General features: G+C 46.9%; 2 protein-coding genes across 11 annotated transcripts in view; one reads left to right on the forward strand and one right to left on the reverse strand.

Annotated features, from left to right (window-relative positions):
• The window catches only part of COL8A1 (collagen type VIII alpha 1 chain), an 87,266-nt gene extending 79,751 nt beyond the window's left edge, over window positions 1-7,515 (forward strand). For both annotated transcript variants that reach the window (XM_040056959.2, XM_040056960.2), the window contains 2 exons: window positions 2,228-2,543; window positions 4,078-7,515. In XM_040056959.2, the coding sequence (XP_039912893.1) occupies window positions 2,231-2,543; window positions 4,078-5,984 (2,220 nt within the window). In that variant the 5' untranslated portion in view covers window positions 2,228-2,230 and the 3' untranslated portion in view covers window positions 5,985-7,515. The remainder of the gene's footprint in view (window positions 1-2,227; window positions 2,544-4,077) is intronic.
• A 4,116-nt stretch (window positions 7,516-11,631) lies between these two features.
• Window positions 11,632-16,600, reverse strand: part of ST3GAL6 (ST3 beta-galactoside alpha-2,3-sialyltransferase 6) — a 45,311-nt gene continuing 40,342 nt past the window's right edge. For 8 of the 9 annotated variants that reach the window (XM_040054868.2, XM_040054867.2, XM_040054865.2 and 5 more), the window contains 2 exons: window positions 14,896-15,048; window positions 11,632-13,200 (listed from right to left, as the gene is read on the reverse strand). In XM_040054868.2, the coding sequence (XP_039910802.1) occupies window positions 13,120-13,200; window positions 14,896-15,048 (234 nt within the window). In that variant the 3' untranslated portion in view covers window positions 11,632-13,119. The remainder of the gene's footprint in view (window positions 13,201-14,895; window positions 15,049-16,600) is intronic. The other variant, XR_009207537.1, reaches the window with a different exon arrangement.

Raw genomic sequence — 16,600 nt, forward strand, 5'->3', positions numbered from 1 at the left:
CTGGGATTTTCCCTGCAAACGGGGGCAGGCATTCAGCTACAGAGGGGCAAAGGTGTTAAGAGTTACTCCTGTACAGAAAGGAGCAGGAAGGCCAAGAAAGACAAGAAGGGGGACATATCCCTGCCTCCCCCATTTCACTCCCCCCCCCCCCCCAAAAAAGGTTGCTTAGGGTCCATGTGTGCAGATGAAGCTGCAGTGGGTTGCTTCAGTCACCACACCCCAGCCAAGCCACAGTAACTGATCATGCACAGGCTGTCCTCCCACTCCAAGCTCACCATTGAGCTTTAAGCAGAAATACCACGTCCCAAGGCCCTAATCCTTTAGCTCACAGCAGCACAGCCAGCTGTGGGCTAAAAGCCACATTAAACTCACTGGAGGAGAAGCATTTGTTGAAATGCTTTGCTGAACAAGGATGAGCGACTGTGCTTGGGCTTCAGCTACACTTACAAACTCCTGTGCATCTTGGCTCTGGTTTTCTTTGCCACATGGCAGCTGGTTAGGTCCAAGAATTCCTGGGAGGGGAAGTGACTGGGGAAACACAGCTGTGCAACATATGCTCCATCTAGTGTTTATTCGTAGTATTTCATTCTCTTAAAAGGTTTGGTTTGCTGTTAAACCGTATTTCCATCTTTTCTGTAGTTCGTATGTCTACATATGATCACTGTTGAAAATAACCTTCTGCTTGTTGTTTCAACTACACCATTTTGATCTGGCCTCCACTTACACCTTCAGTAATGATTATACACCAAGTGCCATTTAGAGATTAAATCTCATAGAGCAAAATGAAGGGGAAACATTTTAAAAGAGCAGCAAGCATTTCCCCAGGTGCTTTGCTAACACGAAGTGAATGGAAAACGTCAAGCAGGAGCAAAACATAAAACCTGGAGGACACATGGGGGAAAGTATCTCCCCATAAAAAGATACTTCCCAGACGTGGAGGCACAGCACTGAGCCCCTTTGCCACAGACTGAGGTACTTTTTGTCCTCTGTGTCGAGCCAGGCTGCTGGGGAAGGATGGGAAAAAATAAGCAAGTGGCACAAAGCCCCTGCTGCCTCTTCAGGCCATCCTCATCACACCAGAGCACAGCAGCTGCTGGGAGCAAGTCCTGACAAGCAGTTTGGCAAAGCTCTGGAGAGGAATGACCTGGAAATGCACAGGGAATGCAGAAATGACCTCGGAATGTACCCAGATTGGGTGCAAGGCATCTTTGCAAGGTAGAAAAAAGGGACAGAGGCAACAGCCATCCGGCTTGGCAATTGCCATGTGTATTTGAAAAGATTTGGTTGTGGGGCAAAATACTCCCACACACGAGTCTCTCTTTACCACATGCTGTCCCCTAATTTGCATTAATTGAGGGAGTTCCCAGTTCCTAATTTGCTGCTCAGCTGATGGTAATGCCCTTAACTGCAAAAAGAAAAGCCAACAGCAGGTGGGACAAGCATTCCCAAGCGAACATTTTGATAAAGAAGTAAACAAAACAAAGTCCAACTCCATTCTGTTGTGTTAGCAGGACTAGAAGGGTGCTGGGCTGCCTTGCAATGGGCCGGGATCTGCAGTGGGGGAGACCTTTAGGAAACAGTTGAACATTCCCAGAGAAAGGCTTGGGTTGGCTAATCCTACGTGGGGCAGTGGTGGCCTAAGCAGGCCCACTTCTTCTGGGAGGAGGCTGAGAGGATCCCAGCCCAGCTGAGAGGAGAGCTGGCAAGGAGCTGTGATAGAAGCAGACAGCCCTTGGGCACGGCAGCCACAGGGCACAATCCCAGGCACAGATTTAAGCTCAGAAACAGAGCTTTCATTGCTGTGGAAAGCAGAAGGGGCACTGATATCGCTTCCTCAGGCAGAGAGCATATAGGAGATCCCCACTTCCCTCGCCTGTCTTCCCCTGTGCCAGAGCTCGCAGCAGAGCTCCCCAAAGCTGTGCTGTGGCACTGACACAGCTGAGGAGGCAGCAAACTGGGAGCAGGTCTCTGTGTGGAGTAACCACAGAGGGCACCTCTGGGCTGGCTAAAAACTAAACACATGAAAGGGCGTTGGCTGTAATTGTGCTGCTGGAGTAGAGCCTCCAATACACCAGGATATCCTCCAGGGCAGCACACAAACCAGGGCCACTTGCAGAGATTGAGGTCGTTTGCTGCAGGAAACGAGAACAGCTTGCCCTAACGGGGAATGCACAACACAAAAAAACATCTTCTGCCAACTCTGTGTGTTTTGTGGTGCTTTTCACAGGTGATGGTCATGCTGCTCTTCCCTGTGCAGCTGCTGGCAGTGGCTGCCACTGTTTACCTAGAGCTGGTGAGGTCCGCTCAAGGTGGTGCCTACTATGGGATCAAGCAGCTGCCACCTCAGGTGCCCCAGTACCAACCCCTCGGACAACAAGTACCTCACATGCCGCTGGGCAAAGAAGGCATCCCGATGCAGCACCTGGGCAAGGAGGTGCCCCACCTGCCCTACGGGAAGGAGTACCCCCATCTGCCCCAGTACAGGAAGGAGGTCCCACAGATGCCCATGCTCGGCAAGGATATGGCTCCCAAGAAGGAGAAAGGTAGGTCAGCACATCCTCCTCTGCTCCTGCACGGTCCCATGTAGCCATGGGGAAATGGAACATCGGAGCAGGCTGCTAGGAGAAACCTTGTCATTGCAGGAGACCCTCTGATAGGGTTTCAAATGATGGCCCAGAGTCTTGTCTGGAGCTGCTCCCACTCTCACTGCAACAACCAGACGTAGGAACTAAGAGCCCCAAGATCTGAATTTACGGGAACATCACCGTTTTGTCTGAACTTGTCCAGACCCTGTGATTTTGAGGTTTGCAGATAAAAACATACAACTGCTCTTCAGACTCTGGAGTCCTCTTTCTGTAGGTTATTTATGGGTAACAGAGGCATTGAAAGTACAGAGGATTACTGCACAAGTCTGCACGTACAAGCACTTTCCCTGTTCAGTTCAGGAAGTTTGGACAGTATTAAGATATTTAAGAAAACAAGTAAAGAAGTCCAAAATACAAAGGGTGACCAGGAACACACAGGTGTCATAAAATCTTGTGAGAACCACCAGCGTCTGCACAACTGCAGACAAGCTGGGTAACTCTGTCTTACTGAGGCTCCAGCTAACCACATCTTCCACTGACTTCAGAGGGAAACGGAAGATTTCAGGGCCCATTTTTGGAGTTTCTGAACAAGCACAATTGGCTACAGTAAAAACAACCTATCTCACGAGCAGATTTTTGATGTACATAAAACACAACATATGCAGAGAGGGGAGGTTTCTGCCTCCCAAAGAACAGTTTATTCTCTTGTCCTGAAACCTCATCTCCTCTCCTTCCCCAAATCTCTCACTTCTTTACACATTTTAGAGCTGGAAAGAGCTTCCACTTAATCCAAAAAGTCTGCAGCTTGAAAAGCAACCAGCCCCAGCAGCAATTTCCCCACCCTGACCTGCAAGGATAAGTGATCACATACACCAAAATGTGGGTTTGGACAATACAAACATTTTGCAAAGAGTTTAGAAGAGCCATAACTGGACATGGCTATGCCAAAAGAGCAGTACTGATTAAGGCCACAGGTTTCCAGTAATACTCTAACGGGAACCAAAGCCTTGGGGAAAATACAGACATACCCTATGTATAAACTTCCTACCAATACAATCTTTTTAAATTGATCTTGCTCATTTAACCCCCTCCAGAGAAAGCACTTTTATGAGGGGATTCCTCCCACAGCACGAGAGCACCAAATTTCCTGAAAAAACTTTAAAAGGTAGATTGATCAACAGCAACATGGGACGAAATGCAGATTTTGCTGTTTAAGATTTGCAAAATACTATCAAAGCACAGATGGCTTTCACATAAGATGCACAGTAATTGCTTTGTGGAAACAGAAGCATGTGCAGAAGTTTGGAGCATGAAAAACACTGGTAACATCCTCTTCATTCTCAACACCAACCTGTAACTCTCTAGTCTGTCTACCACAAAACTGCAAAGCATCATAAAAAGCATACTCAATTCAAAACTGCCTGTTTTTTGAAGGATGTTCTTTCATCTCTCTCTCTCTCACCCCTTTCTTTTTCTTTTCTTCCCAACCCAGAAATTCCCATGCGCGGTCTGAGGGGTGAGCAAGGCCCCCCGGGTGAGCCCGGACCAAGAGGGCCGCCAGGGCCACCGGGATTACCGGGTCACGGTGTACCAGGAGCCAAAGGAAAACCAGGCCCACAAGGATACCCAGGAATTGGAAAGCCGGGTTTGCCAGGGATGCCAGGAAAACCAGGGGTGATGGGGCCCCCGGGGCCAAGAGGGGAGATGGGGCCGAAGGGGGAGGTCGGGCCCATGGGGATACCGGGACCGCAAGGACCGCCAGGGCCTCACGGGCTCCCCGGCGTAGGGAAAGCGGGTGCTCCGGGGCTGCAGGGCCAACCGGGGCCGAAGGGTGAGCCCGGGATGAAGGGGCCGCCAGGAATCCCTGGGATCCCGGGACCGAAGGGGGAGAAGGGGGTCGGGATCCCGGGCTTGCCGGGTCTGAAGGGTCCGCCTGGGCTGCCCGGTCCCCCCGGCCCCGTGGGGCTGCCGGGGGTCGGCAAACCGGGCATGGTTGGCTTCCCCGGCCCACAGGGACCCGTGGGCAAACCGGGACCCCCGGGAGAGTTAGGGCTGCAGGGGCCTCCAGGGGCCCCCGGGATCCAAGGCCCTCCTGGCCCGCCCGGCATAGGCAAACCAGGCCAGGACGGCATACCCGGCCAGCCGGGCTTCCCGGGCGGCAAAGGGGAGCAGGGATTGCCAGGCCTCCCGGGGCCCCCCGGCCTCCCTGGGGTCGGGAAGCCGGGCTTCCCCGGGCCCAAAGGGGAGCGAGGTGTGGGTGGTCTGCCTGGCCCCCTGGGGCCGAAGGGGGAGAAGGGGCACGCGGGGCCACCCGGCATGGGAGGGCCACCGGGGGAGCCCGGCCAGCCGGGACTGCCGGGCATCATGGGCCCCCCGGGGGCCGCCGGCTTCCCAGGACCTAAAGGGGAAGGGGGGGCCGTAGGGCCACCAGGACCGGTCGGCCCCAAGGGAGAACCTGGCCTGCAGGGTTTTCCGGGAAAGCCGGGCTTTCCTGGGGAAGTGGGTGGCCCCGGGCTGCGGGGGCTGCCGGGCCCCACGGGACCCAAGGGGGAAGCCGGACACAAAGGCTTGCCGGGGCTGCCCGGGGTCCCGGGGCTCGTGGGGCCGAAGGGTGAGCCCGGGCTCCCCGGTGCCCAGGGGCTGCAGGGCCCCTCGGGCATCCCGGGCATCGCGGGCCCCAGCGGTCCCATCGGCCCCCCCGGGCTGCCGGGGGCGAAGGGCGAGCCCGGCATGCCCGGGCCCCCCGGCTTCCCTGGGGTAGGCAAACCCGGCGCCGCGGGGCTGCAGGGACCCCCGGGGAAGCCCGGGGCGCTCGGTCCTCCCGGCCAGCCGGGGCTCCAGGGGCCACCGGGCCCCCCCGGGCCCCCGGGCCCTCCGGTCATCATCCCGCCCACCCCGCCAGCCGTGGGACAGTACCTGCCCGAGGTGGGGCCGGGGATAGACGGCGTGAAGCCTCCTTACGGCTACAAGGGCAAGAAGGGCAAGGCCGGCGGCATCGTCTACGAGATGCCCGCGTTCACGGCCGAGCTCCTCACGCCCTTCCCCCGCGTCGGGGTGCCCGTGAAGTTCGACAAGCTCCTGTACAACGGGCGGCAGAACTACAACCCGCAGACCGGCATCTTCACCTGCGAGATCCCCGGCGTGTACTACTTCGCCTACCACGTCCACTGTAAAGGCGCCAACGTGTGGGTGGCGCTGTACAAGAACAACGAGCCGCTCATGTACACCTACGACGAGTACAAGAAGGGCTTCCTGGACCAGGCTTCGGGCAGCGCCGTGGTGCAGCTGATGCAGGGAGACAAGGTTTACGTTCAGATGCCATCCGAGCAGGCGGCAGGACTCTATGCCGGGCAGTACGTTCATTCGTCTTTTTCAGGGTATTTATTGTATCCCATGTAAAACAAAACGAACAGGCACGCACACAGCACACACACAGAATCGAAACCTTTCTCCTCTGCTTCGAACTTTTATACCACAAAAGATGCGTTTTATGACCGTTTTGGACCATCTTGTACAAAAACAAAACCAAATACAAAGTTTAACCATTATGCACAGCTAGTTATTAAAAAAAAAGGTGCGGTGAACATATCTAAAGATGCGTATCAGGTTCATAAACAGTTGTTTTGCACCCGAGGGGGACATATTAGCTGTACATTATATATTTCTGCAACGCCACGCTTAATTTCACTCACACTAATTCAGTACTAAAGTTCAAATCAGTGTATGTCACTCACTCCTGTTGCATTGATCATAGTTATGAGATGAAAAACAGTGACTTAATCCAGAGTAGGTCAGTCTCTAATTATATTAAAAAATTGAGTGGCTTATTTGTCTGGGTGGGGGTTTTCTTGGGTTTTTGACAGCAGGTGTGCCTGACAAGCAAAGGTTCTCTTAGCTGGAGACTTGTATTTCCCTTCCTCTGTAATAAAATAACCCTGTAGGGTGTGGGGTTTTTTTCCTGAACAATTTATTTATGATGGAAGAGGAATCCTGATGGCATGACCATTCCCCCTGAGCATTCTCCAGCAGTCATTGGACAGAAAATGTCAGCACTGACTCCAGCAGGCCCTGGGTTCACTTCCAACCACCACAGCACGTGAAAAGTCTCATTTCTCTCTCGACACAGCTCAAGTAGATGAGGGTACATCTCCCCCATTTACTTCTGCCACGTCAGTGAGACATTTTGGCCAGCACATGGCAATAGTTCAGGGTGGCAGGAATTTGCTTGGATTCCTGTGCTTGTACCAAGAACCCATCTGGCTTGTCAGAGGAGACACCTACTCTGCCACTCAGCAAAAGCTCAATCAGTTTGCTCTTCAATGACTAGGCAAAGCAGAAGTAGCTCTGTTTGCTTAACCGATTTGTTGCTTGAGATCAACCAGTAACTTTACCAGCAATACTGATCACACAGATTCATCTGAGAACTTGGTTCTATCTAAAAGCTATTTTCCAATCCTTATTTATGCGTTACCAGTTGTCAAGGAGAACCTGCAGGCCTCAATACTTCTCTGTACTTGAGGACAGCGACTTCTGTGCAGGGAGTCGCCGTCTGCTCATCAATGGTGCTATTCTCACCTCAACAAGTGCTCTGTTTCCTAAGGGCAGTGGACCTTGCTGCGGTTCCCTGTACAGTGCTGCACATCACACACGGCTGCGCTAGTTCAGAGTTAGGTGCTCATCACCTCTTCCGTGGCTTTAGCTACCGCTACTGCTTTTGAGTCAAAAATGAACTAGATTTTTTTCATGCAGAACTAAGATTGGATTTAACTGGCATTACCATTATTTAAATGCAGAGTTTAATGCAGTCTAACATTGACTAAGGACTCCAGTGACATAATGTGGTGCTTTATCTCAGAAATTTTATGGAACGGTGGCAGGAATGGACGGACAGTTTACCAGACACTGGTGACTTCAGTATGTTCCCAGAATATATGAGATATGTCAAAAGCAAATAATTTTGTATTTAAAATTTTTGTACTGATTTGAAAAAAAAAATATCTTATTAAATATCTTTAAAAATTAAAAACTAAAACCCGATTCTGTCTTCATTCAGAACTATAAAAAGGGACACTTGACCTGCTGAATTCATCTATCAGACCACAAGGGCTCTCTGAAACCACTGACAGCCTGATACAGGGAAAAAACTATAGAGATACACCCTTATCTCTAGTTCCCATCTCCTGGTAAAACATGCCCTAAGCCAGAGAGAGAACGCATCCCATTTGGTGGGAGGGCACGGCAGGGTCTGGGGGGGAACAGGAGGGGGGAAGGGCTCCCTCAGGCAGCCCGTGGGGACAGATACTGCAGCCAAGGAATCAGCCACAGAGGCTGCTGCTAAGGGCTTGGGGTGCCTGAGAAGGCAGAACTGCCTGCCCAGGATGTGAGATGCTGGCTCCTAATGTGCTTTCCCCACCTCACCTCAAAGACAAGCATTTCCTCCAAGCTGGTGAACTCCTAGACTGTCCATACTGAAGGGAATGCACTGAATACCTACTGTGTCAGAGAACTGTTATCCAAAGCTCCCTTGGACTCCCTGAAGCCCTCAGCATCTCATTTTTACTGCACAAAGAGAAAACATAATGAGCTAAGTACTGCACTCAACATCTCTCATTTTTTATCTAAAGCCATTATCACTTTCTGAGTTTTTTTTATCGCAGACCGTCTTCCTTGTTCTACATCTCTTATTTTAGCATTCCCCCAAACAGTCCACAGTAAGACAAGCAAAATTCAAAGATGCTGCTCTTAATCTTATCCACAACAAACAAGTCCCAGCTCTGGTTGCACTCGGCCTTGAGTCGGATCTCCAGCCACAGTACAAATCAGTCCACCTAGGTTCCAAATAGTCAGCTGTTTGTTCTACAAAGCACTGAAGTTTGTTCCAAAACTTGATACCGTATCTAACACCATTACTTTATACACCAATGATAACGGCCCTGGGCATACCCACACATCCACGCTCACACACAGAGCACCAGCCTTGCAAAAATAAGTCTGAGGGCACTGTATTTAACAGTTTATTCACAGGAAAATAATCTCCTTCCATTTGTGGCATTCAGAATTTCACTTGAAACAACTGTAAGAATTCTTCAAAATACAGGTGGCACTTGAAAGGCATATAAAACTTAAGACAAATGGCAAATAAAATAAGTATTTCCCAATACCAAAAATGTATGTTGAGCTTTGTGTGTTCTTAAAACTCAGAGTCCACTTAAAAGTGAAGGTTTTTATACTCTCCCCCAGAGCATTGCTAAAAAGGAAAATATGGCATTGGAAACAAGAAGTACCACATGCTAATTAAACACCAAAGTAGTGATTCTGTATTATCACCTATATAGTCACCAGAAATGTAGTTTATTAACATCTTTTAGGCACACTCAGATTCATGTTTAGTGCAACAGTCTGTGACTTCCCTTAATTATTACAGCAGAGGAAGAAATAGTTTCCCAACAAAGAAACCTCCTGAAAGACTGAGCCAAAGAGAGCTTTCAGCAAACATGTGTCATCCTGCCTGTTCTGTGCGTAATTTGGTATCTTAGAGCTGTGTCTTTCTGACAGTGCAGATAAAATGCAGAAGCACCTTTGCTGTAAGGTGATGCTGTCTAGAAATTCAGCAGGCTGCCAGAGAACAAGAACAGAGTAAGAAGGGAAAAGAAAATCTGACTTCAGAGAGAATAATGATGGGAGACACTGGGTACCTACACAGTTACACCATTATCAGACACAGAAATAAAGCAGGCAGCACCCTGGGATTCAAAACTGGCAGCTTCACTCCTGATATGATTAAAAAAAAAAAAAAAAAAAAAGATAACTTTTAAAGGAAAGTTTCAGTGCAGAGATTTCATTTTCAGGAATGGCAAAAAGGGAAAAACAAAGTCTTAATAGCAGCTCACACTCAGAAACTATCTAAATATTTGGTGTTATTGTTTTATTCTAAAAGCCCCAAGTCTTTGGTACTGCAAAACACCTGTGAAAATGTGTGCCCAGATAGAAGAGACACTGTGAGCATGCAGAGAAAGACACCACACTTGGGGGCTCCTGTCCTTGAGGCAGAGTAGCAGGAATGGTGTGCATGAAGCAGGTGGTGGAACAGGGCTGGTGTACACAGGATCCTACAAAACATCTTGTTGGGAGAAAAATTCATTACTTGGCTCGCTGCTTTATTACAGAGAAAAGCTACTGGCCTGCAAACTGGCTTTCAAAACGAAACACCAAACACACACAAAACCCCAAACAAACAAAACAAGTAACAACAAACAAAACAGACAAAACAAATAACAACAACACCACCCCCTGTCTTCTCCCCCCCAAAAAACCCATAGTTTATCAGCAGCATCAGCTCTTGGCTTGATCCCGAAGGAACAGGTTTCATTCAAAATGTTACCCAGTCACCCTGGGACAGTAACTGTGGTGGACTCAACACCCCTGGCAGGAGCACAGAAGTGGGAGAAAAAAAAAATCCCTGGAAATACCACTTAATTTGAAAAGTCAGTCAGTCATACAATGGGAAGGCTTATTAGGACATGAAAAGAAACAGCTGATAGGGATAACTGCTCAGAGAGAAAATACTCAATTCATCGAGTATTTTCATTCACCAAACATTATTTTTAAAAAAAAGTATGTTAGGGAGATCAAAAAAACTGATGTGGCAAAAGTCAAAAAGACTAAAGGTTTGGGTTTTTTAAAATACAAAGAGTTTGGGAGACACCATTTGTTTGCCACGAAGCTGCTTTTTCTTTTCCATTATTTTGTTTGTTCTGCTACAGCTAGAATCCAAATCCCATCCTCCCAGAAAAAGCAGAAAACATACTAGGAAAATTGGAGAATGAATCAGTTTAAATTAGTGGGAAGAGTATCTCTGGAGATTAAAAAAAAGCAGAGAAAATAACCACATCTTCAAAAGCAGAGCTCCCTCCCCACTTCCTGAACTGGAGACAGAGGTGGAGAAGCAGAGGGATGCAGCCTGTACCATCACAAGAACTCTCCTTACAGTGCCTGGAACAAATTCAGAAGCTCTCTTGGAAAAAACATGCTCCTGGACTGCATCCTGCAAGACCTTACATGGATGCAGCTGGGAAGTGGCAGCAGCCAGCTCTGGAAGCAACTGCGGATTCTGAGGGTGAAGGGGCAGCCCCCCACTTCTGCCAGCCCTGGCTCTCAGCACAGTCTAAGATCTACCAGGGGCTCCTCCACAACAAGAGCTGTGGCAAGGCTTTTTGCAGACACAGCAGCTTTTTCAGGTGGAATTACTATTGTCAGGAGTTTAAATCGCTGTAGGTCGGGAGCTGCAGAATCACAAACAAGATTTTCATTAACTGAAAAAACCAGGATAAATAAATGCTGGTAGAGACAGACAATACCGTCACTATTTTTTTAAGTGAAACCCCACCTGTTTGCATTCAGATTTTCAAGCAAAGACCTCTTCAAAGTCTCAGGAAAAAATAGAGGAAATACAAAAAATGAAGAGCCCTTCTGCCCGCTGGTAAAGAAATTGCGATTTCCTCAATTTCCGCCACCAGAGTCACCTGTTCCAGTGCCCCAGGACCTCCCACACGCTCCCCTCTCCGCCACACTCCCACCTGCCACCCTGCACACAGCTGGAGTGCACCCAAGGGACACACAGCAGACAAGACACCGTAGCACACCCTGTGCTCTGCTGGGACAACTCCTCCCTCCTTCCCCACCCCATACCACAGATTTTTCTGACATCCCGAGTCATTTCAGGTATGTGCAGCTTGCTTGAAACAGACCAAAGCTCAGGAATCACTGGGTGAAAACACAAGCCTCTTCTCCTTCAGCTGTGGCACCTCTCCAGACCGTACTGCCCTCCCTAATTCCCAAATGACAGAGCCAAGGAGGTAGAGCTGGAAATGAGAACTATGGGAAGGTGTATGTGGTTTTTTTTAAAAAACACCTACTGCACCCCACAAGAAAGATGACTCTTTGGTTACTTCAGTGGTTATTCTTCTATATAGCTGCAGCAAAATAAATTCTGTACAGTACTCTTGCAATCCTCAGCTTCTGAAAATAACAAATACCATGGTTTATGTTCATACTGCGACCGTTTGCGTTATTCCTAAATGTAGTCACTCGATATAATTTTGTTTAAAAGCAACAACAGTATTCCTACCAACTTCAAAGACTTTTCTTAATTGGACTTCTTTGTGCTTCCTTCAGCTGTGATTGATAAAGATAAGCACAAAATCTTCCAGAAATTCTGCCATAATTAAAATAAAAACTTTATATAGATGTCCTGTGAGAGAACTGGAACAGCATATTGTTCTTTGACAGTTGTCAGGCACCTTCCCAGGCAGATTTAATTTATTCACAGGCTTGTCAGAGACAAACCAATACAGGAAACAAACATCTCATTAAATGTTTCAATTAAAATCTCGAGTAAGTTTCCACTGTTAAATGATTTAGTTCAGCCACACACTTCAAACTTAAATATCAAGACAGAAGAGGTAAACAGATGCCAAATGATAATTCAGCCGAGGTATTACATCCTAGATATTCCCTACTGCACTCTACTGCCAAAAATGGGAGTATTCCTTGCTTGTAGCGATGCATTACAGCATCTGGGGAAGGAGATTGTCCTCATTTGGAAAAATCCACCTGTTTTTGAAGAGCAAACAAAAAAATACATGAGATCGTGTCCTAAAAAACTACGACTCCAACAAACATTGACTCTAAACTCAGGCATGAACATCTCTGTCCGAGCTTGTGTTTCTGTTGTGGTCTGGGGGCTGATACAAAGGTAGTTTTGGACAGCTCTTCAGTCTTCATATTCCCTCTTTTTTAAGTCAAGTCAGCAACTGTAATATTTACTGGGTGCACAACACAGGGAGTGTGATTTTTCCACAAAATGGGTACAACACAAGCATTGTCAACACCAACATCTCCACAAATCAGACAAAGGGTCTTCACCTTCGGCAAAGGCAGACAGGAGTTCAGGGCTGATGGTCAGTGCGGAAGCTGTGGCTGCTTGGCTGAAGGTGGACATCCTCTCCTCAGGAGCGTGGCAGAACAAAACCTGCGCAGTCTGTGTGTTCCCCCTTCTCCAAAACACACAGTACTGATTCAGGTGCATAGCTTTAAAGCCGTTTTCAGACGACGAGACAGACAGTCACGACTTCACATCCACCTACTGACTGAACACTGGTCATCCCAGTCTCTTGACAGTGGAACTCTTTTGGAGGACATCAGAAACAAAAGTATTCCAGAGAATGACTCATTTGGAAAGAGTTCTCACTGATAAGTAAGTGATGTGCATCACATTTTTATATATCCCTGACACTTTCAGTTGAAAGTTTCATGGTTTTCCCACTATTAAATAGCTTCACAGAAATTCAGTTCACTCTTGTTTGCAATGGTCCATTACCCTCAGGCTTAGAAGCTTTTGCCTTGATGAGGTTTCTGGGCTCCTTTAAACAGTAAACAGTTATGCTGCACTTAAAAAATAAAAATGTCATACAAAAAATAAAATTTTTTCAAATCTTGAAAATAGTGATTGTTCTTTGTATCTTCCATTCAGCTTTCACGTCAAATTGACCACAAAGTTCTTGTCTATAAGCTTCTTCAAAAATTTCTGCTCAGCAGTGATGTTGTGATATTCATTCTAAAGAGACGTGAGGGAGTAATAAAATTAATTACAATATCAAATTATAACCAGCAGCATCACTTGGCTGTTCCTTTCTATCACCTGTGACACTTGGAAGATGCTAAGAGCAGAAAAGGTCTGGGGAATAGACTTCTTAGCAAAGGCTTAGCAGAGTTTCCCAAAACTCAAAACTAAATTGCTAAAACTAAAACTAGTTGCTCAAAACTAAATTAGGTATTTCAATAAGGACACAACCAAAAAGGATGATCCTTTGGTGATAAGAACAGGTGAGATGTGGTCTTACAGAAATCCTTCCATTATTACCTCCCCAACTCCTTGCCCTGCTTATTCAGAACAACAGCTGTGTGCCCACATTCACAAGCGCAAGCAGACAGAAAACGAGTAATCCTCAGAGCTCAGTGCAGGTTCTTGAAAAGCACATCAGGCACTCGTGGTTCAGATGCATCCTGCCAATTAGGTTCAGCAAGCCCAAACCAACCCATCTTCTGTGCTGTATCCAGGTCCTGGATACACAGGAGACCACTAAGGTTAGTGGAGGGCAGCACAAGGAAAGTAAATTTACTTAAGACACCGAATCCTGTAAACTAAAATGAACACAATACAAATGCTGCACAGAAGATTATACAGATGTAGTATAGCATTTGCAATTTATTGCCACTAAAGAACTAACAGGAACATTTTTGTTTAATATTTTGTTTTTTAAAGTTTCAAGACTTTAGGAAACTTATGGATGTCTATCCAACTAATGATCAACCTTACTCAAACTTAGTGTATGTTGCAAAAAAGCACCTGCAGAGAGAAGCAAGGCAAGTTCAATGTCAGAGGAAAATTATCTCGGAACAGCAGGCATCTAGGAGTTCTGAGAGAAACATGAAAGGCTCCTATGGGCATTGTCTCTACCCTTCCTCTTCAGCAAATGGAAGAAGAGGAAAATGGTATCCATATGCTCTGGGCAAACGGAAGAGAAAACTTTGCACTGCGGTGAAGGGCTGAGACAGGGTTGCTTGAAACAGATGAAGGGAACTGATTACAAGAGCAGTGACATAAAAGAAAACAGAGGCGTGGCCTTAGCAAAGCAGCAGGGAGGAGAAGGCGTTCCTGATGTTTTCCAACCTCCTGCTGACTTCTAGCTTCCCCCTCCTAGAAGAAGTTCCTTCCTATCCTCCTCCAAGAGCTGCTTTTCCACTTCAGTTTCCAAAATTCACCTCTTCTCCTATGCAAGACCTATACAAATTCATAGGTCTTAACTCCTTCCATTCCCCTTTGCTCTTTTTCCTGTCTTTTAAGGAGTTTAACAGCTATGACATATAGCACAAGTAGGTGCCAAGGAAAAAGAGAACACGGACAGGAACAACACTGCTCGTGTGCTGACACTGCTAACAAAGACATCTCTAGGGCAAGAGGTGTGCAGCCCAAGGAAAACACCAGCAAAGCACAACACACCACACAAATGGACATCTCATGCAGACACTGCAGAATATGGTACAGCACAAGGGACACAAAGATGAGTATCTACATTTTTCAGAAACAAGAGCAGACAGGAAGAGATTCAAGTAATGTTAACCCACAAGCAGCTGAACCAGGAGAAGGTGGGAGGCCCCTCTGACCTGCAGTCCACACTTGTATCTATATGAAACTGCCTTCCCCAGTTACCAGGCTCTACTTCTCTCAGCACAAACAAGTGTTAGTTACCTGCATCATCTGAGACATGGTTTCATTGCCATAGTAATGTAAAGAACTGTTTCTGTCAGTGAAGTCGTACTTGAAGCCTGCCAGGTGGACTTCATGGCAGATGTGAAATGCCAGTGTAATGGCAATTAGCCCCGTCGTTGGATGCTTGGGTTTCTGCAACAAAACACAAAGAACACACACATCAACACCTGGCAGCCTGACAGGAACAGCAAACTTAAGAACAGAGACAAGGGAAATCAGGCAGCCTGGATCTTCTACAGATGCTTGGTTTCACAGCTCGATCCCCTCCGGTCTCTGAAGGAGTAAGGTACTGTCCCCGTAGGTTTCCTGGGCCCGGGGTGTCTGTCAGATCAGCCTTCCCTGGGATCCCCTGCTTTCTAGTGGGCGTAGCCCTGCCCTCCACAGAGGCATCAGGAAGGTCTCCCCATTGCTCTGCTCAGCGACTTTCATAAAACTGGGCAGGCTTCACTACACTGGAAAAAAATTTGCACCCCCTCAAATTTGACTGAATTATGAGATGTGTTCAGAAGTTTCAAGACAATGGAGATGAACAGAACATCATATGCCAAAATTTTCATGGCAACAAACCAAAAAAGCATGAAGGCTACCACTACATAAATTTGACTGAATTTGCATTTCTTCAAAGTAGGGAAATTCCAGAATTTTGCATTAGACCTAACCCACTATCCCCATTAGAAGAAACAAAATTGTAAATAAAATTATTTCTCCCTACAGTAAGTTCAGAAGTAAATGCAATGTAAAATGAAGAGGTGATGTAAAATGAAGAGCATGTCATTAACAGGTGTTAACTGTGCAAAATTAAGAGCACTTAACCAAAAGGCAGCATTTCTCACAAAAGCACAGAAGAACTCCATGCAACCACCTGCCCTATCCTGTGTTCAGATACACGACTTCTTTAGTAGCAGCAGAGGCTAATACGATCTGGGGAAGTAAATGAGGCAAGTTACATAGAGAGAGATGAACTCATTCATTTGACCAAGATGAATCTAAGATGAAAAAATGTCCCCATAAATAGACAAAACTTTCAGGCAGCAATACCCTTCTTAGCTAAAGTAAGATGCTTCTTAGAGAACAAATGAGCTATACTCTCTCAGCAGCTGCAGTCCAACCTCAAACTGAGCATAAAATCACAGGCTTTTGTTTGAACTCTGACCAAAGGCTCAGTTTGTCTCTGAAAAAGAAGAGAAACCAGTACTAGACAACTCTCTGCACAGAAAAGGCAGATGCACTTGATGTGTTTCTTTGTGACAACACATCATATGACAACACAAAAAATCCCCAGGAAGAAGTCACTATCCTCAGCTCTTTTAAGCCTAACTGAAGTCACAGAAATGAACTATCGCCTTTTACGGAAAACTTTTTGGTAACTTTAAGCAACTCTTGGAGTATTCCAGGAACAGTGTCTGCTTAAAATGTGCACTATGCACAGGGCTCCTGCCAGTTAACAAAATAACTTTCTGCCCTAGGGGCCTAACATCATAAACTTAGTGGTAACTCTGTTGTAACATCCATACTAAACAGGATCCCAAAACTATGGCAGGAATGCTACGTGTCAGGATTAGTGCTGTTTGGAAATATCAGGAATATCACAGGTTATAACTAGCTCTGTTCACCTTCAGCTACCATAAAATCCACCTCAAAAGGATGGAAATTAAAAGCCACTACTTTTAAAATGTACTATCAT

This window comes from Hirundo rustica, chromosome 2 (assembly GCF_015227805.2).
Source record: "Hirundo rustica isolate bHirRus1 chromosome 2, bHirRus1.pri.v3, whole genome shotgun sequence".
Lineage (NCBI taxonomy): Eukaryota > Metazoa > Chordata > Aves > Passeriformes > Hirundinidae > Hirundo > Hirundo rustica.